The 25,382-nt window shown below is 43.7% G+C and overlaps 1 protein-coding gene across 2 annotated transcripts in view; it reads left to right on the top strand.

Annotated features, from left to right (window-relative positions):
* The window catches only part of Pkig (protein kinase (cAMP-dependent, catalytic) inhibitor gamma), a 100,773-nt gene that overhangs the window by 61,712 nt on the left and 13,679 nt on the right, over positions 1 to 25,382 (top strand). Inside the window, exon 2 of one of the 2 annotated variants that reach the window (XM_005392470.2) lies at positions 8,595 to 8,664. Coding sequence is in view for 1 of the 2 variants with exons in the window: in XM_005392468.2 (XP_005392525.1) it covers positions 19,983 to 20,023 (41 nt within the window). In the remaining variant the exon portion in view is untranslated. Of the gene's footprint in view, positions 1 to 8,594; positions 8,665 to 19,850; positions 20,024 to 25,382 lie in introns of those variants that run through there. The other variant, XM_005392468.2, reaches the window with a different exon arrangement.

Below are 25,382 nucleotides of genomic sequence, written 5' to 3'. Positions count from 1 at the left end.
AACATGGAAAGGAGTAGAAATGTTTAACTTTGGCTTTGTGATCCTTTTATTGTTTGCTTCGTAAAATTTGCTTTTTATACCTAGAAAATAAACAGCATGGAAGTCTTGAGGCGTTCTCTTTGTTGGTGTCTATTTTCAGGAATTCAGATGAAACAAGCCACTCTGTGCAAGGAGAGGAGGGGCTCTCAGGTGTCTTGAGATGGGTTGCAGGATGCTGTGGCCTGTCCCCCCTCTTAGTAGGCTAAATACATTTGAAAAGTTACAGTTAAAGGAGAAATACTTCAGCTCTGAAAAACAAAAAGCAGAATTGGAAATGTAGCTCAGTGGTAGAATACTTGCCAGCATTGTGAAGACCTTGGTTTAATCCCCAGCACCACCAAAAAAAAAAAAAAAAAGAAAGAAAGGGCCACCACATATTAGAAGGATCACCCAAGGAATTGTCTGACCTTGGGGCAAGTGTTTCATACTCGCTGGATCTCACTTTCCTCATTTGTACCAAAATGAGAGGACAAAACTTAGATGATCTTGATATTTCCATATTCAGCTCGGAATGAATCATCTGTATCTTTCTCCTTTGAGCCACGTACCCTTACAGCTCTAGGTTTTCAGTATCCCAGAGTGGCTAAAAACTGGTATCTGTAGGACAATTAAAAGAGGACATAAAACAGGTGTATTAAGTTTCTTGTGAATTTTTATCTTTTTTTTTTGTTTTGATACCGGGAATTGAACTCAGAACCTTGCACTTGCCAGGCAGGCACTGTGTTATTGAACTATATCCCCTGCAAAGTTTTATTTTTTTACAGGCTTAGTGTTTCTGAAGATAGAGGGGGACGAAGTCTCAGTGGTTGTGTATATATGTGTGTACACACATGTGCACAAAGCATGCACACTTGGGGAGCATTATGTATCTAGATGTCCCCCCAAAGCCTCATGCATCATAGGGAGTGCTTTTTGGAGGTAGCTGGATCCAGGGCGTGATGCTGAAATCAAGGATGTGATGCTGAGATTGATTCATGGTGCGGTGCGATGCTAGGCTTAAGGATGCCCCACCCTGTGTATGAGCGCTACCTGCCCTAAGGATGGATAGCCTGGGTAGGATTTAAGGGACAGAAAGAGGGATGCTGCTGTCGCCACTTGCCACTTGTTGCTTGCTTGCTTGCTGCTTCACTACTTCACTGCTTTGCTGCCTTCTCTTTAAGGCCTGCCTGCTATGCCACCCTGCCTTGTAGCCAGCCAACTACTAACTGAAACCTCTACAAACGGTGAGCTGCAATAAACTTTTCCTCCCTTAACTTTGGGTGTCAGGTATTTTGTCTCAGCTGTGGAAAAGTAAGACAGGGAGAGAAAGAAAAAAAGAATGAACATTATTGATCACCTCTTAAGTGGTAGGTCCTGTGTATGTTTAACCTTTTACATCACATTAGATGTCAATATTATCATTTGTAACTCCACTGACTGGGAGTAAATCTCCATGATGTGTTCCCATATTAGCCTGAACTCCTTCCTAGAGTTTACCTGAACTACATTTATATATGGGCATAATTTCAATTCCCTGCATCTCCACTGGACCACAAGTACCCTGTCTTTGTGTCTGCTTAGCTCATCCCTGTTACAGGGCCTAGGAGAAAGCCTGGCACAAAGGAGACACATCTTACTTTTAACTTAAAACCTACTTTTCCTAGTTTCTAGTTTAGCATGAGAGAGGGAGAAAGTGGGGAGGGGATCCCTTTTTTTGCCCCCCATGACCTGCCTTCTTTTGACTTAAACGTGGCTGCTACTGCTTCAAGGAAAGGATGGCTGTAGCCATAGTGTTAATCTAAGGGATGTCTGTCTGTCTGCCTGTAGGCCTGTCTGTCTGTCTATCTTCAGTATATCTTTCCTTCCCTTTCCTTTTTGTTTTCTTTTGCTCTTTCTCCCTCTCTCTGCTCTCTGCCTGCCTTTCTTTTTTTTTTTTTTTTTTTCTTTCTTCTTGGTGGTGCTGGAAATTAAACCCAGCACTTACCAGTGAACCATGTCCCCAGTCTGGGGCTCTTTATCTTTTAAGCCACAAGAGACCCTAATCCTCAGAGGTATGTGTTCTTTAGAAACTGTTCGAGTTAAGATCATGGTTAACAGCAGAGTTCACATAGCCCCTTGGCATGTCTTAAAGCTGCAGCCTTCCCCAGTGATCAAGCCCTTTGAAGGTAGATTGTTGCTGCTATGGAAGCAGCCATGGGCCTGGGAAATAGGAAGCTGGTGCCTCCTCCTCTGCATCCCAGATCCCCAAGATCTTGAGATGTTGGATAATCAAAAAGTCACCTGTCTTCCTAAGGTGATAGTGAGGAAGTGAAGCTCTGCAAAGATGGTGTTTGAACTTTGTAGGCCCTGCCTTTTCCCAGTGGAAAGTGGTGGCATGCCTCACACATACACCTTGGAAACAGGTTATTAATAGAGCCCAAGGCTGAGCTTACTATCTCCTGGAAATCTGTCAGCAATGCCATATGAAGACTTTGAGCATCACTCCTTCAAGGAGCAGTTTCTTTGGAAGCTTCAGTTAGCTATGATGCCAAGTGATTCTGAATTGCAGATTAAAATGCATCCATTCTTACCCAAGAAAGCCTACATTTCTCAGAGGTAAAAGAATCTGTTAGTCTTCCAAGAAATTACTGACCTCTACTTGACGGTTCAGGACTGAATAATGGATCATCAAGCCACAAAAGAAGTGAAGTATATGGTGGCTAATGCATTCTTATTATGTCCCGGAGTCCTGCTTATGTGTAGCACTTCATAGGTGTGGTCTCTTCCATTCAGTGGATATGTATGGAGGGCTTGGGATACAGATCCGTGGTGGAGCACTTGCCTCACATGTGTGAGGCTCTGGGTTCAAATGTGTACTGAGAGCCTTCTCTTACTGAGCACTGAACTATAGGAATAGGCTGATTAAAAAGAAGCAGCCACTGGCCTTGTGGTGTTTTCTGCATCAGGGGAGATGGCAGGTGAGAGAATGGTTACTATGGCTTGTGAAAAGTTGTACAAGAGAAACATGGAGAGGAGCTACAGAATACCAGGCAGCGGAGCACATCTAGTGAGGCCCTGATCTTATTATGCTGGTTCGTTACTCCTATGCTCTTCTCCAGCTCCTGGGACTCAGAGCTGTGCCAGTGCTTGCACTGTGAGAGCCATCAGCTACTGCAGTGGTAGGAGCGCTCACTCCTAGCACATCCCTGTCCCCCGTGCCTCAGAGGAATGAAGAGAACTCTTTCTCACAAAATGCGGGGCACTCCCCTGGGAGGGATGTGAATTGGGAGTCTCATACTGTAGTAAGGAAACACAGGGAACAGTGATTTTGTTGTCTAAAATCCCCACTGGATTTTTTCTTGTTTTGTTTTTTGTTTTTTTTTTTCCCCCTTTGTTTGTTTTTATAATGTGTATTGTGGGGTTTTTTCCTGCTTACAAAATTAGAACATGTTCGAGGAAGAAAAGCTAGACAATACAGAAAAACATACGTAAGGCACCACCCAGTGATTTCATTGTTCTGGTTTTTGAATAAGGGCCTCTCTGCCCATCCTCTCTCCCACACATTGTCACTGAGCTTCAGGTTTAGTGCTAATCTTAATTTCATCCTGGGCAGTCTCAGATGTGTTTGCATATCACAGAGGTGCTGGTATCCTGTGCTGAGGTCCACTGAGCAAGAGGAACAGCCTCCTGTGATTGGTTGTGGGCTACTGCCTCCATTTGTACTTGCCTGCACTGTTCTTGAATTCTTCTGTGGTTAAGAAACTTCTATGTTAGGCCTTAGGCAAGGTGCTATGGGGAATATCAGGGTAAATAAGACTCAATTGCTCATATTCTCATGGGGGGAAAAGACTCAGATGACTCTAACACATGATAATGTGCTCTAGAGAGGCTCAGAGAGCCATGGAAAATCTGAGAAAGAGGAGCAGTAGCATTTGAGCCCAGCCTTCAGTTCACTCAATAAAATTTTCATGTGTTCAGCCAGTGTTCATTGAGCACCTAATGTATCCTGGCGCCAGGCAAGGTGATAGATAGGTGGACCTTTGTGGGAGATTCTTGCTGTTGGAGAATGAATTAGAAACAAGATTGGACCAGGGTGAAGTGGCTGCCATAAGCTATGTTTTGCAAAATATGAAGGCCTATAGAAATGGGCAGTATTACTGCAGTGCATTATTTATTATCAAAGAAATAAAAGGAAAGCCTTCCATCGGGGAGAACAGAGGATCTTCCAGGTAAGTTTGAAATGGCAGATTCAGGCATAAGCCGCTCTCTTTCAGGAGCCTGTTAGGAATGCTGTTCTGTTCCTTTCTTCTTTTATTTCGTTTCCTTTTCTTTCTCCTTCCATCCAAATAATTTACAAAGCATCTCATTTCTTTTACCTGGATTCCTGGCCCCATGCCCTCCAGAAACCAGCATGTCTGCCTGAAGGAGTAGAGGCGCTGTGGTTTGTGGGTCCGCTTCCCAGCACACAGCCGTTCCCAGGAGTGGATGGACTTTGCTTTGGAGGAGGGAGAGAAAGTTCTAGGCTTTCTTTTGGATTTTAAAGGGGAACTTTTTTTTTAAGTAAAGATTTTTTTTCCCCATGAGCTTTTAATGTGGCTAACAACTTTCAGAATAGGTTGGAGGACCTGTTCTATTTTGATCAAAAAGAAATTGACAATAAATGTGATTTAATATCCCACATAAAGATAAATAGGTTGTAGTAACATATCTTACCAATATTCTTTCTCTGCTCCAATATGTTTATTATTTTTTATTACTTTTCCCCTCAAGTAATCCTCATACTCCTACCTAAACAATTTGAAGATACTTAGGGCCGGGGATATAGCTCATAAACCTTGAAACCTTGCATGCCTGGCAAGCGCAAGGTTGGATTCCCTATACCCCCCAAAATTAAAGCTATATAAAGAAAAAGTTATAATCTCTCTTCCTCTATCTCTACCACCCTCATTTTCTGTTCTTCTGAGATAACCAGTATCATCAGTTTGGTGAATATCCTTCTAGTCTTTCCCAAGCTTGCTTATTTACTCATTCATTCATTGGTGTTTTTGAGACAGTGTTTCCCTGTGTAGTTCAGGCTGGTCTTGAACTATGTAGCCAAGGCTGGCCTTGAACTCATAGTGATCCTCCTGCCTCAGCCTTCTGAGTGCTGAGATTACAAGCATGTGCCACCCCACCTAGCCTAAGCTCCTTTTTAAGTGGATATATGGTTTAATTGTGTATGTGGCTATTTTGTCATAGTGGGGTCATACTTTATCAATTACTTCGCAATTTAATTTTCCTAGTAAATAATATATATATCACCAGTAGGTTTAGATCTAATTCACTATTTTACATAGTATCAGGCCTGTAGATCTAGAAGTGCCGTGATATATTCAGCCGTTTCTCCTTTGATAGATATTTATGTTGTATGGATGCTGTGGTTTGAATGTGGTTGGTCCCTGTGGAAATTCATGTCCGAATTTGATTGCCAGTGTAGCAGTGTTGGGAGGTGGAGCCTTTGAGCAGTGTTAATGTCTTCCTCCAGACATCTGTCAACTCTCTCCATGGCAGGTCATTAGAGCAGGCCGCTCCTTTGTCCCCTTCTCTCTTTGTACGCATCTTCTTCCCTCCCCTTCACTACCAGCTGGACCTTACCAGAAACCAGGCTGATGATGGTGCTGTGCTCTTAGACTTTCAGAGCCGTGAGCCAAAATAAATCTCATTTCATTATAAATTATCCAGTCTCTGGAATTCTGCTCACAGCAGCAGAAAATGGACTAAGACATGTTTTTCCACTAAAACTATTGTTGCGTTAAGTATCCTTATATGCATATCCTACTCTGTTGGTGCTTTTATTTCTGTAGATTACATTTCAGAAGTAGTATTGTTGAGTCAAAGAGTATTTGTATTTGACATTGCAGTAAATAATACTGTCTTATTTTACACAGTGAGGTAACTTACACTCCAACGATATATGAGCACTTCCAGTTCCCCAAATCCTCACCAATATTAGATATTCTCTCCCTCCCCTCTCCTTTCCTTCTTCCTTCAAGCTCTGTTCTTTTATTTTGTGGCAGGGCTGATGGGGAAAATGGTGTCTTATAGTTGCTTAGTTCGTGTATTGGTTACTGTTGGTGAGACTGAACATGTTTCATGTTAACTGGCCACTTCATTCTTCTCTTCTGTGAATTTCCTTCTGTTTTTCTCATGAGCTGTTTTTTTCTCGGTCACAGAAGGTCTGTATATATCTGTGTGTTATTAACTCAGTAGTGCTGCAGATATTTTTCCTAATCTATTACTTATTTTCTTGTAAAATAAGCAATTTTCATTGTAAAATATGTCTGTTTTCTATTTTTCTTTATGTAGTATCTGTCCATCTTGATTTTTATACCTTTCTACCTCAAAGTTATAAAATATTTTCCTATTGTTTTTCTAATGCTTTTATGTTTTAATTAATTTAATTGAGACCCTCAGGCCCTTCAGAATCTGTGTTTATATAGTAAGTGGTATTGGTCTGGTTTTGTTCTAGTTATGCTAGCGCTATTTCTCACATAAACCATCTTTTCCCTTCTGCACTGAAATCCCATAAATAAGTTCACTTGTATGTATTTCTGAACTTGGTTTTTCTAGTCTGCAGATGTGTTTTTCTGTTATGTTAGTACCATATCTTTCTATGATAATATCTTTATAGTAGATTTTTATCATCTCAGAAGACAAATCCTCCATTTTTCATAATTTTCTTGGCTATTTCTGGCCAAGTTTCATGGATATTTATTATTCTATATGAACTTTGAGGCATAATTTTATTCATTTCTTCCTTTAAAAAATTTATTGGTATTTTTATGGAAACCTAATCAAAATTACCTGGTAATTTCGGAAAGACTGACATTTATTGAAAATTAGTCTCTCTCGCTCTTTTTTTTTTTTTTTCTTTCTGTGGTGCTGGGCATTAGACCTAGGGCCTCGTGCATGCTAGCCAAGTGTTCAGCCACTGAGCCACCTCTCCAGCCTTGATAATTAGTCTTTTCTACACAAGAACATGCTGATTTGGTACTTACACATTCTATTTCTGCTTTTCATTTTTAATCTTTACTACTGTAATATGTATCGTGAGTATATAATTTAAAGTAAAGCAATATTTGTATATTTTTCCTGAATCAACAAGAAACTTAAACAGGGTCCTTTTTTGTTGTGTTCATGGTACTGAGCATTGAACCCAGAACATTGCACATGCTAGGCAAGTGTTCTACCACTAAACTATATTCTCAGCCCTTTTTATTTTGAGACAGCATTTCACTAAGTTTTCCAGGCTGGCCTCAGCCTCCCAAACAGCTGAGGTTGCAGGTGTGTGCCACCATGCCCAGCTTCACCACAGAACCGATCTCTCTTCCCTCCATATTATTATCAAATAATTAATATTGTCAAATTTGTTTTTATCACTCACTAGCTTTGCTTTATTGTATTTTAAAAATTTACCAATATGCTTACTAATTTCTTACTATTGATTATAAAATCTCACTTATTTTCTATATTTTGTTTCCCCTCCCTCTCCCCCTACCCCTTTCCCCTGCTTCTCCTCTCTTCTTTGTTTCGGCCATGCTGGGAATTAAATCCAGGACCTTGTATGTACTAAGCAAGCAGTCTACCCCTGAGTTACATCCCCAGAGCCCAGCCTAATTTCCTTTCTTTTGGACAATGTCCCTGGGGTCTGTGAGTGGTAAACTTGCTCAGTCTTTGTTTGAAAATGTCTTTTTCCCTTGCTCTTGATAGTTTAACTTGATGTGAAGTTTTACATAGACAGTATGTTTGATAGTTATGAAAGTTACATATATGTCTTAAAAATTTTCAATCAAAACAGAAATAAGTAATGTACAAAGACTTTTCTTTTTCCACAGTTTAAGTCTCAAAGAGAACCGTTCTTGTCATTTGCTATTTGCTTTTTTCTATGTGTACTTTAAAATTTTAAATGAATGTTTATAAATGCTGTATTTTTTCATAAGAAAAACAATCCTATGACTATTTTTATTCAAACAATAATATATGAAATTTTGTAATATACTTTTTTTCCTGCCAGTACTGAGGAATGAGCCCAGAGTCTTTGCGCTGACCTACATCTCCAGCTCTTTTTAAGTTTTTTATTTTGAGACAGAGTCACTAAGTCACTAAGTTGCCTGGGCTGCCTTCAAACTTGACAGGCTCCTGCCTTGGCTTCCTAAACTGCTGGGGTTACAGACTAGCATCACCATGTCCAGCTTACAGTCTACTTTCTAACAACCAAGCATATACATTTTTCTATGTCAGTACAATCAAATCTTCATTCTTTGAAACAGCTGTACAGTTGCTCATTCTACTGATACACGATAACTAAACTCATTCTCTATTAACAGCTGTTTACGTCATTTCCCCCATTTTTTTGAGGCTACACAATGTTACTCTGACGATCTTTTCACTTATGTGAATATAATCCGTGATATAAATTCCTGAACATTGGGCTGACTCAGAGGATGTGCATGCTTAATAAGTTCTCAGATATTGTTAACTTGTTTCCCCAAAAGATTGTTTCATTTTGCAAGGTAGAATATGACTGACTCCAATCTCTTTTTCTTCTGGTTCCTTAGAATTTCCACATTGATGAGTCAAGAGTGGAAAATTTGAAGAGATGCAAGCAGAAAGAAGAAATTAAACCAGGTGGGTAGTGATGTTATTCATACTACTCTGCCATACCATCATAATTTTTGCTTGAAAGCCTTTTTTTTATGTTTGAAGAAAGAAAATAACTAGGCTCAAATGAAATTAGGGAGGAGGTTTGGTCCCATAAAGAAAAGTCAGGATGGCTCTTTTAAGAAGTTATATAACGTACCATAATTTCACAGTCATGATTCCATTTACAGGCAGTTTCTTTATAGCATCAGAGAGACACTTTCCCTCCGCTGGTGTAGTGGATTTCTTCCACCATATACTTCAGCAGATACAGTCATAGACAAGAGCTCTTAGCAACTTTGGGTGTGATGGCTGCTTTTCTCTCTACCAAATATTTACTTTAAAGCCATTTTCACAAAGACCAGGGCACATTATGGGAGTGTCCACTTCAATGCTGTGTTAGAGAAGCCAACGGAAGCAAAACGCAGCACAAAGAAGTGCATGCAGTCCAGTAGTCTGCGGAGGGGGTGTGATGCTGGACCCTTAACAAACTGCAATTCTCAGAGTAGGAATGGCCAGCCTGCCTAGAAGTATGGCCCCATGAGTATTGCTTATAGTTTTATGATAGCTAATGCATATGGCATAAATTCGTAATTTTAAATCCAAGGTAACATGCTAATTAACTTTTCCTCTAAAGCACTCCTGTTTATCTGTAAATCTGGTAAATTTTTTTGCACTGCTAAGTTGGGAGTACGGGTCCCTCAAGATTTTTCTCGCCCACTCAAGCATCTGTGACTGTAACTGCCAAAGGTACCAGAATCAAAGACTGCACATGCCCAGATGGTCTACACCTACCTGGGTCTTTTCCATAGCTAGAATTGTCACAAGGATGCTAAAGACCCTGGGGACAAGCTATTCTCTCTGAAGAGATTGTTGGATCCATTTTTCTTTTCTTTCTTTTTTCTTTTGTACTGGGAATTGAACCCAGGCCCTTTGCAATGAGCTACATCCCTGGCCCTTTTAAATTTGTTTATTTTGAGATAGGGTCTCACTGATTCACTGAGTTGCCTAAGTCTGGGCATGAACTTGTAGTCCTCATGCCTCAGCCTCCTAGAGTGCAGGGGTTATAGGGGTGAGCCACCACACCCAGTTCCATTGTACTTTTGTACCTAAACTAGGGGCTGTGAGAGAAGACTTGTTACTTTCTGTCCTCAGCACTGTATGGGGATGGTGCAGCTCAGTATAGATACTTGCCTAGGCCAGGAAAAGTCCTTTTCATCTGTACATTTATTCAGCAGGTGTTTTAGAGGTCTTGTGACCTGAACACTGGTAACTTAGCATAGCAAAAGTGTCAGACGAGTCTTGGCCCTCAGGAAGCTTGTGGGTCTGGTTAATAGAGTAACAGTTGTCTGCAATAAGCGGGAGGGACCCAAGGCTGGAAGAGGGTGGGAGATGGTACCCAAAGCAGAGGCTGCAGGCCTTGGGAACAGCATGGGGAAGGCCTGGAGCCGGGAAAGGGCACATGGGTTTCCATGGGTGCCTGGTGCAAGGGGTGGCTGTGGCGGGTGTTGAAATAGGCAGCCTCAAGGGAGTGTGCACTTTATCATGCTGCTGTGAGTGGAAAGTGGCGGTGTGATGTTATTGGAGAGAGGCGTGAGTCAGCCTTAGGAAAGAGACCCTCTGACACCAGCCTGGAGAACGGGCCAAGTAGAGTTCCATGATTCGCCTGCCTACTCTTGTTGCCTCCTTCTCAGGGCTTGCATTCTACCTTTCCCTGGACCTTCAAGAAAACAGAGGAAAGAGCCCAAGAGCAGATAATTTTTTGTAGAGAAGTGTGAGGAGGTGGTGGTAGGCGGGTGGGTAAAGGTGTCCAGGGTACAGCAGAACGAGGTGGACTTGGACGAGTCATTTCATACCTGTAAGCAGCAGCTTTCTTGTCTGTTAAAAGAGGATAGTAAGTATTACTTTCTCCTCTCTTGTAACTGCATATTTTACTCGAGTTGGGGCTCCAGATGAACCTCTCTCATTTGTTTGCCATGGAATTCGTTGAAATCCTCAGGAGGATTATGGGGCTCCTAAAGATGCAGCTTGTCCCCTGTGGTAAGGGCAGTGAAGAAGCCTTAGCTTTGGGTCACTCTTGCAGCGCTCCCTCCCTACAGCTCACAGTACTCAGCAGCCAGCAGGGAGGGAGCAAGTGCTGACTAAAGACCCGGTGTGTGTTGGCCAGCCCCACAGACCGAAAAACTTCCCGAGCTACTATTTGCCCGTCATGACCCAGGAAGAAGTAGAAGAGACACTGAAGTTGTCTCAGGCCTCTATGCATTTTCCATTCTGTTCCTGCTCCTGCAGACTTTTCAAACATGGTGGCAGCCACAGAGAAATCAAGGGACAGCACCTCTGCTCTCTCCTAAGTCTTAAAAATTCTGGGCAGGGCCCTCAGATAACTAAAACATGATGCTGGGGCCAGCAGGTCCATTTGGCACTTCTCTTGATTGAGTCTTTTCTGCAAGTACTAGCATTAGAGGAGCCACCTTCCTACCATACGCGCACATTGTCCTGCTCATCTCTTTGGTCATTTTCCTTCTCATCTGAGCAAAGAGGGCCATGCGTGCGGCGAATCCCATGGTTACTTCTCCACCAGAAAACTGCCAACTGCTCTGACCTGGTGCACTGAAGGGCTCCTTGGGAGGAGCTAGCCACGAAGACAGCTCCTTTGAGAGGAGGCTAAGCCCACATGAAGCCATTTAAAAACTCTGCCCAACACAATCAATATGGTCAAAATGTCCACATTACCCAAAATAGTCTATGAATTTAATGCAATCCCTATCAAAGTCCCAATGGCATTTCTCATAGAAGTAAAAAGAAATCCTAAAATTCATCTGGAACTATATAAAAGACTCAGAATAACAATAACTCTTGAGTAAGAGCAACAAAGCTGGAGGCATTATACTGCCTCATTTTAAGTTATCTTACAAAGCTAGTCAAACTGGTATGATATTAGCATAATATCAGGAACTAGAACAGAATAGAAAGTCCAGAAATAAACTCACATGTATATGGTCAACTACTCTTTGACAAAGGTGTCTCAAGTACACAGTGGGGAAAGGATAATCTCTTCAATGAATGAGAAAATTGGATACCCACATGTACGAAATGAATTGGGTCCTTATACTATATACAAAACATCAACTGAGAATGAGTTAAAAATTTAAATGTAAGTCCTGGAACCATACAATTCCTAAAAGAAAAAATGGGAAAGCTCCATTATATTGGTCTCAATAATAATTTTTTTTTGATATGACAACAAAAGCACAGGCAACAAAAAGCAAATCCAAAACAAATGAGACTGCATTAAACTAAAAAGTATCTGCACAGCAAAGGAGCTAGCAAAATGAAGTACAGCTGACCAAATGAGAAAAACACTTGCATCCCACATACCTAGATAAAGGGCTGATACCTAAAGTATACAAGGAGCTTATATAACTCAGTAGGAAAAGACAAGTAACTCAATTTAAAAAGTGGGAAAGGATTTAAATAGGTATTTTTCCAAGGAAGACATAAATGGCCAAAAAGTATACATGCAAAGGTGCTCACCATCACTCATCATTAGGACAGTGCAAATCTGAACCACCTCACACATTAGAATCATGGTTACCAGCACTCCTCTGTAATCCCAACACTCGGGAGGCTGAGGCAGGAGCATTGCCACAAGTTCAAGGTCATAGTGAGTTTAAGACCAGCCTGAACTACGTAGTGAGACCCTGTCTCAAAAAAACCAACCCCCCCCTAAAAAAAAGCAGAAAAAAAACTCCAACCCCCAAAGAGAATCATGCTACCAAAAAACAAAAGATAAATGTTGAGGTGGAAACAGAGAAAGGGAACCTTGCTCTTTTTTTTTTTCTTGTGGTACCAGGGATCAAACTCACGACCTTGCACTTGCCAGGCAGGTGCCTATGCCACTGAGCTATATCCCCAGCGGGAACCTTGTTCATTGTTGGTGGGAATACTGATTAGTACAGGATTGAGGTTCTTCAAATTAAAAATAGAACTACTATATGATCCAGAAATCCTACTTCTGGCTTTTTTTTTCCCTTTTTTTTTGAGAAGGATAGTACAGGCTGGCCTTGAGTTCACTACATAGCCCAGGTCAGCTTTAAACTCATGGCAATTCTGCCTCAGCCTCCTGAGTGCTTGGATTACAGGCTTGTGCCACCACACCCAGCTTACTTCTGGTTATTTATCTAAATGAAATCAAATCACCATCTTGAGATACCTGCATACATGTTCATTACAGTATTAACCACAATAACCACAGTATGGGAACAACAACCTATGTGTAGATAGATGGATAAAAAATGTTGTGTACAGTATAGACAATGGAATATTATTTAGCCTTTAAATAAAATATCTTTACAAAGAAGGAAATCCTGGCATTTGCAGCAATGTGGGTGAGCATGGAAGGCATTATTATCCTGTGTGAAATAAGCCAGGCACAGAAAGAGAAATACTACCTAATTGTACTACATAGTAGAAACAGAATGGAAATGTAGTTACTGGCTAGGGGATTGGGAAATGGGAAATTAGTCAAAGTTTGCAAACTACAAACTTGCAGTCATAAGATGAATAACTTTTGGAGACTTAATGTATACTATATAACATTACACTTGACATTTGCAAAGAGAGTAGATCTTAAATATTTGTGCCACAAAAAGTAACTATGTGAAGTGATAGGTATATTCATTTGCTTGATTATGATAACCATTTCTCAACATATACAGATACCAATGCATTACATTGTATACCTTGCATATATACAGTTTTTACTCAATAAGGCTTAAAAATTTTTAAAAATCAGCCAGGCATGGTGGCAAACACCTGTAATTCCAGCACTCAAGGAGGCTGAGGCAGGAGGATTGCAAGTTCAAGCCCAGCCTGGGCAACTTAGTGACTTAGCAAAACCCTGTCTTAAAATTTTAAAAAGGGGTGGGGTTGTAGCCCAGTGTAAAAGCCTAGTACTGCCAAAAATAAAAAAGCAAACAAACCAAAAACCAATAGCTACCTAGTTAGCCATTAGATATACTTTTATCCCTGTGCTTGGTGTAAGAGCACTTATTTATATGGTAAAAATACAAGCCATATTCCTTGAGCTGACCCAGTAGCTCAGGGTTTGATTTATGGCTCTAAGTGAACTGGGAAGATCCCTCTTTCCCTCTCCCCTTCTCCTCCTCTCTCCCTCCCTCCTCCCCCTCTCCTCCTTTTCCCCTCTCCCTCTTTCTCCTTTCTTTTGTACTGGAGATTGAATCCAGAGTCTTTGCACAAGCTTTACCCCCAGCCCTTTTTATTTATTTTTTACTTGAGACAGGGTCTTGCTAAGTTGCTGCCCTGCACAGGCTGAACTCATACTTGCAGTACCCTTGTCTCAGCCTGCCAGAGTGCTGGGACTTCAGGTGTGTACCATCATGTACAGCGCACCAAAGCTACTTCTTGAATTTTCCAATAATAGTAACTCCTACCTTTTATTGAGCATCTTGTCTGAGCCTGGCACTATGCATTTATTAATTCTAATCCTAACACAGCCTTTCACAGAGAAAATATTATTGTCCCATTTCGTAAACGAGGAACTTGAGGTTTAAAATCTTTCATTAATCAGGTAGTGGTTTGAATCCACCTCATGTAAGTCTGCAGTAAGCTTTTAAATCTTACACTTTCTCCATTCTTTACCTCTCTAGCTTCCTAGAAGGAAAAGACTCAAATTATGCATTATGTTCTTTAGTCTCATAGTGCTCACAGACTTAGGGATTATTCGGATCTCTATTTTACATATAAAGAAACCAGGGCTTAGAAATACAGAGTGATGTGCTTAGTGTTGCAGTTAGTGATGATGAAACCGTGATTCAAGTGTCCTCTGATCCACAGTTCATTCCTCATGTCTGTCAGCTCCACTTCCTTATAATTGGGGCAGAACCTCCAACCTTTCTTTCTCTGTCCAAGTCCTAGTGGCGCCAGGATTTGTGAGAATTTTCAGTTCCTTTGAATTCTCTCTTGCCCACTATTATGGCTTGTGTCTAGATGACCCTCCAAATCCTCATGCAGTCATAGGTGGAGCTTTTTCAGAGGTGGCTGAAACTAAAATGTGTGATTGATTCACGGTGCAATGCTACGATTAAGGATGGGTGATTATGAAATCAGCCCACTGGTTGGTTTTGTTACTGCCCTAATTCCAGTAGCCTTGATACACTGTAAGGGACAAAAAGAGCCTTGTCTTGTTCCTTGCTTGCTTTGCTACCTTCTGCCCACCATGAACTGTTTTTCCTTTCTGATGCCTATCTGCTATGTGCTACCCTGCCTTGGAGCCAGCAATTATGGACTGAAACCTCTACAGACTGTGAGCTAAATAAACCTTTCTCCCTATAACTTTGGGCGTCGGGTATTTTGTCTCAGCAATGAGAAAAGTAACTAAGACACATGCTACCTTGCCTCCAGTCCTACTGCTGAGATTCCTCTTCTTGGTTGGCACAGCCAGGGTCTCATTGGCAGGAAGCTGCCTTGAGTTTGAAATTCCCTGGCTGCTTATCAGCAAGGTCTCTGTGCCTTGCCCTATAGTATCTTCCCAAGCCACCAGGCTTGCATCCTGTTCTGACTGAGGGCCCCTGGGAACCCCCTGGAGGCAGATGTTCACAGTGACTAGGATGAAGCCGCCAGCTCCCAGGGCTGTTTTTCTGGCCAGGGCCAGCTGAGGAGGGCATGCCTTCTGTCCCAGCTGCTGTGGGGGTGTTGAGGTATAGAGCCTCTGGATCTAAGAGTGCAGAGGTCATGCACGTCCTAGAGCTGTAGCTTCTAACCTTAAGATTAGTCACAGGCAGAGCTCTGTGTGTACACATGGACTTGTGCACTTCCTGGGCAGAGTGTCCATAACTTTTCTCAGATTTTCAGCTGTGTCTGTAACCTTTGAAGTTTGAGAACCACTAGGCTGGAGAGAATCCAAAAGTGTTACGGGCCACTATGTCCCCTTGGACAGTGGCCTCCCAGGTAGCAGGATCTTGGGAGACCACACCAGGCTTCTCAGTGATTCTGTTTAAGGGCGAGGTGAGATAAATTCCCTAGTATTGTTGAAGCTCACAGCTGTCCTTTGGGATGTGCCAAAGTCCCGTCGTGAAACTGTACCACCCAGCTTCTGTTTCATCTCACTGAACACTCAACGTTCTCTGAGTGCTGTGCAGGGTTTCTGGTTTCTGAGTCCAGAGAAAGGCTGCTATGGGCAGCAACACTGACACAGGAAGAACAGTGTGGAGACAAGTTCAGTCTGCCTTATCACAGCCAAGAGCACTGTTAAATGCCTTACGCATGTTATCTTAATTAATCCTCAAAATGCCCCAGTAAGGTTGATACTCTTATTTTACATATGGAGAAACTGAGGCATACAAAGCTTGAGTATACCCAGCCAATAAATCACTCAGTGGTATTTGAGTGAAACATGTGAATTTAATTTCCAAGCCTTAGGGTGAAAGTAAAGGGCTTTTTAGGAGAAAATAAAGCAGAAATACGTGTATGGGGCTATTTCATGTGGGGCCTACAGCCCTGTCTGTTGTAATACTGAGAGCATTGCTGTGGTGTTACAGCTGGTAGGGAAAACCATGTTCATAGTAGTGATGTGAAATCATTAAGGAAAGATTAGTGGGTAGTGCATTAATGCATTAGCATAATGCATGAGAAGATTTTCTCTCCATTGTCATTCAGATAAGGTTTTTTTAAACAGCTTTATTGAGATAGGATTCACATACCACACAGTTCACTCATTTAAAGTGTACAGTTCGGCGGTCTTCAAGATATGCAGAGTGCACCCATCACCAGGATTTTAGAATGTTTTCATCACCCACAAAGAAACCCCACATCCTTTAGCCATCATCTTTCCAATCCCCCACCTCTCCCTAGTCCTAGGCAACCGCTAATCTACCTTCTGTCTCCAGATGAGGCTTTGACACTTAAAGAGTAGTAGTGTGGGTGGGTGTCTTGGCGCTGTGGAGTATGTCATTTCCCAGGGAATAATTAGGCAAATGAAATTCAACTCTAATGTATTTTATAAATGGCTTTATTAGCTAAGAAGCTACAAGCATGTTTCTGATATGCATCAATTGGGGGTTGACAGAGGCAGGAGGCAGGAGGCAGGGTTTTTTCACAGTAATTTCCACTTGTCAGTGTTTCCTGTCAGGTTGGCTCTTCTCAGTGATCCCTGTAAGATGATGCTGGTTTCATGGGGCTGCGTTTCTCCACTGGCATCAGAACCAGTGGAAGTGCAGCACAGGATCCTCTTTCTGTCATCTGAATCTCTGGCTTTGGTTCTCTCTGTCTTGCTGCAGTTGTCACTGTGAAGGGCACTTACGTTGTAGTTACCTACGTGTGTCACTGTCTGAAATTCAGGCAACAGCATGCAGGGGATCCTGTCAGATGCCTGGAGTTCAGGCTCTCTTGAGCTTTTTCATGTTAGCAGAGCTGCTGTATATCTCTCCTGAGTCATTTGTTCATTCTTTCTTTTAGAAAACACTTGCTAGGTTCTGTATACCAGGTAGCGTGCCAGGTGCTCAGTGACTCACTGAAGCTTACCTCAGATTGGTAACACGTATTCCACTCACATGGGTATAGCCGCTTGAGCAGAGCAAAGCCACAGGTACAGGAAGTTTGGTAACAGTACAGTCCTCTGGTAAGATGAGACAGATACAGTGTCATCCACATCAGGGAAAAACCATCCCTAGGATACATCACCTTAGGGAATGTGCAGTGAGTCAGGAATGAGGAAACACAAGTTTGAGCCCTGGTCAGTCACTAGCCGGTTGGAGAACCTTCTGTGATCCCAGCACTTCTCAGCCCTGGGCTTTCTGCCTTGAGGATTATTAAGTCATTCAGTATCTCTAAAAGGAACCTTCAGGGTCATTGCTAAAAAGAATACCTACTTAGTAATGTCTAAAGAATGGCTGACAGAAGGAAGAGGTATTCTGTTAATTCTCAGTGCTAGAGCACAACTCTTTTAACAGGTCGAGTGACTAGGTGGGGACAGGTTAGGTAAAAACCCAGTGGACCCTCTTGTCCCCAGCAGTTGCCTCCTGCCACATCAACCCCTTTAAACTCCCATTTCCCAAGGGCTCCCTCTTCCTCTGATTCCCGGAGCCACAGAGAACATCGCCATTGAGGCCTTGGGCCTAGCAGCCGTCTGGTCCTCCAGTGTAAATCCAGGCTCCAGTTTGTCCTGGCTACATGAGAAAGGGGTCTGAGTTCACAGCTCTTGTGAAGCTTAAGTGAGGTGATGCATAGAGAGCATCTGTCACCACAAGTGGGAGCCTGTCTTAATTTATTTTTCTTAAATCTTAAAGAAGTTTTATTTTATTATTGCCACTGTCATGTATTTGATCAGGAGCCAGGACTCATATATTTTGCCTTTTTGTTTGCTTGTTTGTTTTGAGGTACTCGGGATCAAATGCAGGGTTTTGTGTAAGCTAAGCAAGTGCTCCACTGCTGAGCTGTGTTCTAGTCCTTGGGTGATTATTTTAATCATTGGCTTGAAAGTACTGAGGGTCTTACTTTGTTGGTTGATAGGTTCATTAAGTCATCGTATGCTTATTTCTACTGAACTTGTGTTTCCGTGGACCATCATTCCCAAGAAGGGCCTACTGTCTGGAGGTTGGGGATAGGCTGGAATGCCAAAGCAAGGCTTGGGGATTTTGTGTAAACTATGCTAAAGTGGGCCATCTACACTGCTGAAGTCGTGACAGTCCCTGGCCTATAAACATTGCTCTTCCAAGTTCCAGAGGAGGTGGTTAATTATTATTTTTGTATATGCTGTTTTCTGTATTCTGAACTCTTCTTCTATGTGGCAGAGGGAAGAACACTAGAACTTGACCAGAAGGCCCCAGCCCCTGCTGAAACTGCCTGTGGGCACACTGTCTGCCTGTGAGCTCCCTCTCGGCCTCTGAGGTGTCACTTACTATTCTCTAGGAGAGCCTCTGAAAATCAGCCTGGAAGGGCAGCATTACAGTGCGTATTTGGAAATGCCAGTGAAAGGGTCAGATGAAAATCACAGCAAAATTCAGTCTGTCCAAGCCTTCCAAGACCCTGGAAGTTCTGCCCAGTCCCCATCAATCCTCTCTCTCACCCCTTTTGCCCACTCACTGCTCCCAGCCTTGTGCCTTTCTTGTTCATCGTTCTGGACACTGGGTGTACCCACTTACTTCCTCAGTTCTCTGCACTGGTGTCGCCATGGACTTTCAGAGCGGCTCCCCAGCCTCTCTGTAGAAAAAGCTGCTCCCCTGTCTTGCCTTGTAGCACTTTGGCCACCTGCTATTTTGTTTGTTGGTTGGTATGTGTCTCTTCACTAGCAATGTGAGCTTCATGAGGATGGAGTCTGTCTTGTTCACTACCAAACAATATAAAGAAAGGGGGAGGGAGGGTATAATTTCCTTAAAATTACCTGAATGTCCAGGCTCCTGAGCCCCTACTCTATATTGTGCATATTTTTACTATGGCTTGTCACTAGCTACTACTTTTATAAAGAATTTTTAGAGATTTTAAAGGTTTACATACAGAATACTGAATGGTCCCTATATTTGGCTGTGTAGGGTGTGATAGTCCCCATCAGGAGACAGGCCGACAAGGGCCATGATCATGGGCTGGTGCTTACATGTGCCCCATCTCCCACCTGTCATTAATAGATTGCTAAAGAAGCAAGGTGTTAAGTTCAAAAGTATTCTCAGTGATTTTGGTAATTCCGTTACATTTCCCCATTGCCACCACTCAAGAAGAGTTAAGGATTTCTGTCTGGGTCTGCCTCCCTCACTAGACCATGAGCTTCTCTTAAGAACATGATTGTCTTCTTGTTTTTGTATCTGGGGTGTCTAGTCCCAAGCCTGGTACACACTGAGTGATCAGTAAGGTTTTGTTGAATGAACGAATATTGTAAAGATAATGTCTCGCTTCATCTCATTCTCCATGATGTATTTTAGGGGATGCTTTTTATAGAATTCTAGAAGAACTAGAGAGGAGGCCCTGAGCTGGAAGTAAATAGAGATTGCTCTAGTTATCCACTGCTGCATAACACATCACCCCCAATACTTAGTAGTGTAAAACAGCAGCAATAGTTTACTGTATTGTCTTTCATGTTTTTTGTGGCTCAGGTGTTTGCAGACAGCTTGGCTGGGGAATTTTGGCCTGGATCTCTGTGCAGTTGCGGTTAGGTGCTAACTGGAATGGGAGCAGCAAGGCGCTTACCCAGAAGCAGCCAGCTATGTCTCACTACATCCCAGCTCAGGCCCTCCGCGTGTGGTCACTTCGTGGGCTAGGCTGGACTTCCTCACAGCCTGGCAGCCTCAGATTTCTACATGTTCAAGCTTCAAAGCCAGGTGTCCTTTGAGAGAACCAGGTAGAAACTGTATGACCCCTTCTAACTTCATTTTAGAAATCACACAGTATCACTTATGTTGTGTTTAATTTGTTAGAAGTTCGTCAGGGGTTGTGGACACAGCTCCGTGGCAGGATACTTTCCTAATGTGTGTAAGGCTCTGTTTTCCTTTCCCAGCACCACAGGGAAAAAAGTTATTAGTCACTAAGGCCAGCTCATTCAAGAGTATTCAAATTAGACTCCTCTCTTGGCAGGCGGCAGGTCAAAGAATTTGGAGATATGTTTCAAAACCACCACACAGAGGACCCGTTTACCCCTCATGCACCTTGAGACCCTTGAGGTTAGAGGGGAAGAGCCATGCCCAGAGCACCCAGCCTGCATTGGCAGAGCTGGAGCTCAACTCAGACCCTGGACCTTTGGCAGCCTGCTCGGAAGTGACCTCACTCTCCCTTCCTGCCTCTCCTTTCCCAGCAGATGGAGGCTGCCGCTCTTGGGAACCTTGCTTTGTAGCTGAGCCTACACTGAACTTAGGTAATGCATAAACGGCAGGAGGCCAGGGAGACCCACATGCTGGCCATCAAGCAGCAGTCCAGTTGGATTGTTGTACTTGGTCCAGAGACCTCCACAGAAGCATAGACTCTCACAGGTTAGAGAGTTTGTGTCACATTTCCAGTTCCCAGCTCTTCATGAAGCAGTAGCACTGCCCTGACCCAGGACAAGCTATCGGTGCTGAGGGGATGAGAAGTTTAAGACTTTTACCACAAAGAAATTGTTTTCACTATAACGGTAAAGTTCGATTCCAAAAAATAGAATTTGGCCACAAAACTCTGAAGCATTTTACCTCCAGCTGAAAATCCAAAACAGAATTTTGCTTGAGCATGTGTAAAATGAATCTGGGTGTTTGTTTTGGCCAGCATAGTATAGTGTTCTCTTGGGATTTCCTCGCTTCCTTGCAGATATGCTTCATAATGCTCCCTTCACAAATGCTTTACGTAGCTGGGCGTGGTGGTGCACACCTGCAATCCCAGCACTTGGGAGGCGAGGCAGGGGACCGTGGTGAGTTCGAGGCCAGCCTGGGCTACACAGTGAGTTGAAAGCCATCCGGAACTACATAGCAACATCCTATCTTAAAAAAAGAAGAAAGAAAAAAGAAATGTTCTATAGTGAGGCTGGGCACTGAAGGTAGTGGGGTGGGAAAAATACAGCAAAAAGAATGGCCTTTTTAACACACTCTTACTAGATCAGTGCCAGACACGATGAAAATTCATCTCCATGCTTTACAGCCAAAGAGTGCAGGCTTGGTCCGGCTCCACATTTTAGACATATGACTTTGAACACATTGCTGACCTCTCTGGGCCTCAGCTGCTTGTTCTGTGAAACAGTAATAAGGATAGTTTCTTTTTCTTAGTGCTAGTATAAAATTAAAAGAGATAGTGTCTATAAGATGCTTGGTACAGCCTGCAATGCAGTAAGGCCTCCATAAACGTGGGTTCTGGTTAATTCTTACATTCATGTTTAAGGCCACGGGTAAGCTGCTTAGCAACCACATGGTCCGGCTGTAGGTAAAGAGGTGAAACTCTAAAGCCCTTGCTGTGTCTACCACATCACTTTCGCCTTCAGACAGCTGAGCCCTGGCTTTCTTGATATGTGTGGTGGGTGCCGAGTTACTGGAAGCCTTCTGCCTTATAGGTTTCAGAGCAGGAACATTTGAAAACCCAAGGCCAGGATTCTGCCAGTCCACTTAAAGGCTCTGTAGAGAGCAGCGGGCAGAGACTGTGGCAGGCAAAGCGAATAGTCAAGTAGAGGCCTTGAGGTCAAGACTTAAATTAGGTTTGAGGAATTAATGAGAGGCCAGTGTGGGCAGAGCAGAATGGGCCAAGAAGAGAATGGAAATGAGAGGAAAGGTTGTAGAGGAAGTGAGGGTCAGATCTGGATCCTGCTCAGTTTGGAATGGAAAGCGTCAGAGGGGAGAGAAACGGGAATCCGTGGCCCGGTGTCTGTCGTGCAAGCATTACTCCGGCTGTGTGGAAGCCAGCCTTGGGTTGGGGGAGAGGGAACAGGGCCACAGTGAGGGTTTCTGCAGGGGCCCGGGTGAGCCGTGACAGCCCAGCAGTGCACATGGAGGAGCAGGTGGGCAAAGCAAGCTCTAAGCAGAAATAAAAGACCCGATGAGGAATTGTATGTGAGTGGTAGAAGAGGAGGAGGATTAAGAGTGGCTCCAGGTCCGCATCCCTAACAGCCTGGACAGATGCTGGCACCTTCCCTGAGCTGGGAAAGGCTGGGCAGAAGCGGGCTGGTGAGCGGACACTTGAAGTCTGCAATGCTAACACCACAAAGTGGGCAGTGCAGCTCGCAAAGCCAGAGCTCTGCAGAGAGGCTTGGGGCTTTGGGGGTGCTGGGCAAATACTATATAAGGGAAAAGATGAAAACCTCTCGGGAGCAAATATGGAATAGGACTGGGATCCTAGGGGAGGGACTCTAACATAAAGGACCCAGCAGGGCAGGCGCCTGTCTGGAGCTGCTAGAGAGGTTGGAGGGAGGCCCAGGGGTTGTGATCCCTAGAAGCCCCAGGAGGAAAGTAGTTTGAGAAGGCAATTGGGAGAGGCCAGAAAAGTGTCCCTGCGGCCTGGCAGTGTGAAAGTCACTGGGACTTTGTCTGGCTCCAGCACCCTGCTCTTTCCTTCTTACCACGCCACCTCCCAAAGCAGGTCTCAGCGCCACCTTTGCCCAGGCTGGTGGGGGTCTGAGCCCTCTGGACACAACGGGCGCAGCCTGGCTCTCTGTCTCTAAACAAAGCCTCAGCCGGGACTACTCCTTAAATGGACAGCAGGCTCTGTGTGGCAAGAGACAGGCTCCTCGCTGGTGATACTGCAGCTGTCACATCCCTAAAACTCTAAGCCTTGGTGCCGCTAGTGACCCTGCCCCTTCCTGCTTCTCAGAGAGTGCTCAATTTGGGCCCTGCCTTTTCTGCTCATTGCAGTGCCAGTCTGGTTCTGGCTTGTCACAGAGAGAAGTGCTGCTCAGTGACTCAGGGGAAAGAATGCTGGTTCAGTAGACCTTAGCATTTTCGTCAGGTGTCCGCCATCCTTGCTTTCCTCAGAGAAACCTCGCAGAGCACTGTGCTGATCCCCAAAGAGCCTTTCCCGTGGGGCCAAGTCTCGCTCTTACGTTCCGTGTCCTCTGCAAAGTCTGTTTGCTTTTTGCATGCTTTCTGCAAATATTTAGTATTTTAAAAAGAAAAAGACAGGAAATTGACCTTTCAAGTATATTTGGAAAATAATTTGGAGCTGTAATGGAATCTGCCTAACGGATGAGGACTAATAGCTGCAGACTTGGAACAGACCATGTAGCTCTTGGCAGAGCCTGTGGGCTCTTCGCTTTACAAGCTGGGGAGAATGATAAAACCCCAAGGGAGAAGTGGCTTCCTGTGGGGAAACCTGACATGCCCAGGTCAAGCACCTGCTGCTGCTATAGCCTCTGACCCTGGCCAGAGAGGCCTGGGGCCAGCCTATATAAATAAGCTCCTCTCTCCCAGTTTAGGGTCCTCCCTCCCATCCTGAGTGTTCAGTCACATGCCTTACAAGCATGCAGACTTCACAAAGGCCCCAAACCTCCCAGGGACGAGGAAGAGCTGCTTCTTTTTTTTTTGATACAGGGTCTTGCTAGGTAGCCCAGGCTGGCCTTGAACTCATGATAATCCTCCTGCCTCAGCCTACCAAGTGCTGGAGTTACAGGTGTGTGCAACTGCACCAGGCAAGCCTCATTCTTTAGCATCCTGTAGAACTCAATCTGAGATAGATGTTAGATGGGAGATTTTGGACTTGGATTGGCTGTTAGCTCTGCCTGGAACATGCTCTGCCCACTTTTTCTGTGATTTTATTCCAGACCCACCTCCTCATGGAAGCCTTTCCTGACGTAGCACTTTGAACTGAACCCTCTACTTGCATAGCACCTACCATAATATGCCATGAAAGACTAGTTAACTTGGTCAATACCTTTTTCTTGTGTCAGATTGTAAATGTCTTATTTTGCCTCCAATGAGTACATTTCATGCCTGGCATAGTGCCTGGCATTTAGAGGGTGCTCAGTAGACAAGGAATGAATGAAATGTTATTACTGGAAGAGATGTAGAGATTGCATTTCAACTTTCATTATTCAGATGGGGTGGGGAGGAAACTGGGAAAGACGAAGGTACTATGGGAACCAGACCTTTGGCGGCTCTGTGATGCAGGGATGCACATCCTTTGCACCTCCTGCCTTGCAATCTAGAGCACTTACCATTCACTGATTCATCAGATAGGTGTTAAACTTCAGCTGTGTTCTGGACTTTTCAGGCATTACAGTACTCATGCCAGCCAGGGTCACCACTGTTGTGGATCTTACGTTCTACTTAGTAACAGAAAAGACAGAAGGAGGTATAGGTTTGGGACTCCTATAGCAACAGTAAACACAGAATAAAAAAAGATGGAGTTAAAAGAAATGCCCAAAGGAAAGTTTTACTGATAACTCACCCCACAAATGGACCGTGCTAATGCTTTATTGTGTACGTCTAACATTCTGTGTAACTTAGCCAGCCGTTTAAGCATCGTTGTCTCCTTGGATCTTCCCAGCAGCCCCATGAATGTGAGCTGTTACTGTTGTTCCCAAGGTGCTACAGTGAAGGAAGTTGTCCGGACTCACAGCTAGTAAGCGGGGAAACTGGATTGTATTGCAGCACTAGGTACCGTCCGCCACAGTGCAGCCCCTGCCTCAGAGGTCTGTGATGTCACCCCTGTCCTCTAAGAGGCCAGTGTGGAATGGGAGAAGGATCTCTGGGCCGGAGTTTGGATCCCGGGGTTCAGGAACCTTGGACAAGGCAATTTTCCTTTCTGAGCCTCCATTTCACCAACTGCAGTGATTGTCTAGGTGAGCTGTGGGATCCCTTTCAGTTACGTTCTACTACAAACTTTTTGTTAATTGAACAACTATTTCCTGAGCATCTGCTGTAGGCCAGGCCCTGTGATATTTCCAAATTCATCAGAACTGCCTCCTGACTGGAGATACGTGACAGGCCATGGGATATAAACAGCGAGACTCAGAACTCAGGAGAGAAGAGATGGGAAACCCAGGAGTTCAGACAGACAAATAATTATGTATTTAGAACTTATTTTTTTTTTGGGTCTCACTCTGTAGTTTGGGCAGGCCTCGAACTCACTATGTAGCCCAGGCTGGACTTGAACTTGCAGTGATCCTCCTGCCTCCGCCCCTCAGTGCTCAGATTACAGGCGTGCACCACCATGCCTGACTCTGCCTCGACCTTTTTAATCACTGGAGATTTTTGAGCTGGGCATGAGTGAGCTGATTGCCGTTTGTAAATCCCCCCCTTGCAAAGGGAAGGTAG

This window comes from Chinchilla lanigera, unplaced genomic scaffold, assembly GCF_000276665.1.
Source record: "Chinchilla lanigera isolate Chin_1 unplaced genomic scaffold, ChiLan1.0 scaffold00044, whole genome shotgun sequence".
NCBI classification, from domain to species: domain Eukaryota; kingdom Metazoa; phylum Chordata; class Mammalia; order Rodentia; family Chinchillidae; genus Chinchilla; species Chinchilla lanigera.
This window is presented reverse-complemented; position numbering and strand designations above follow the sequence as displayed.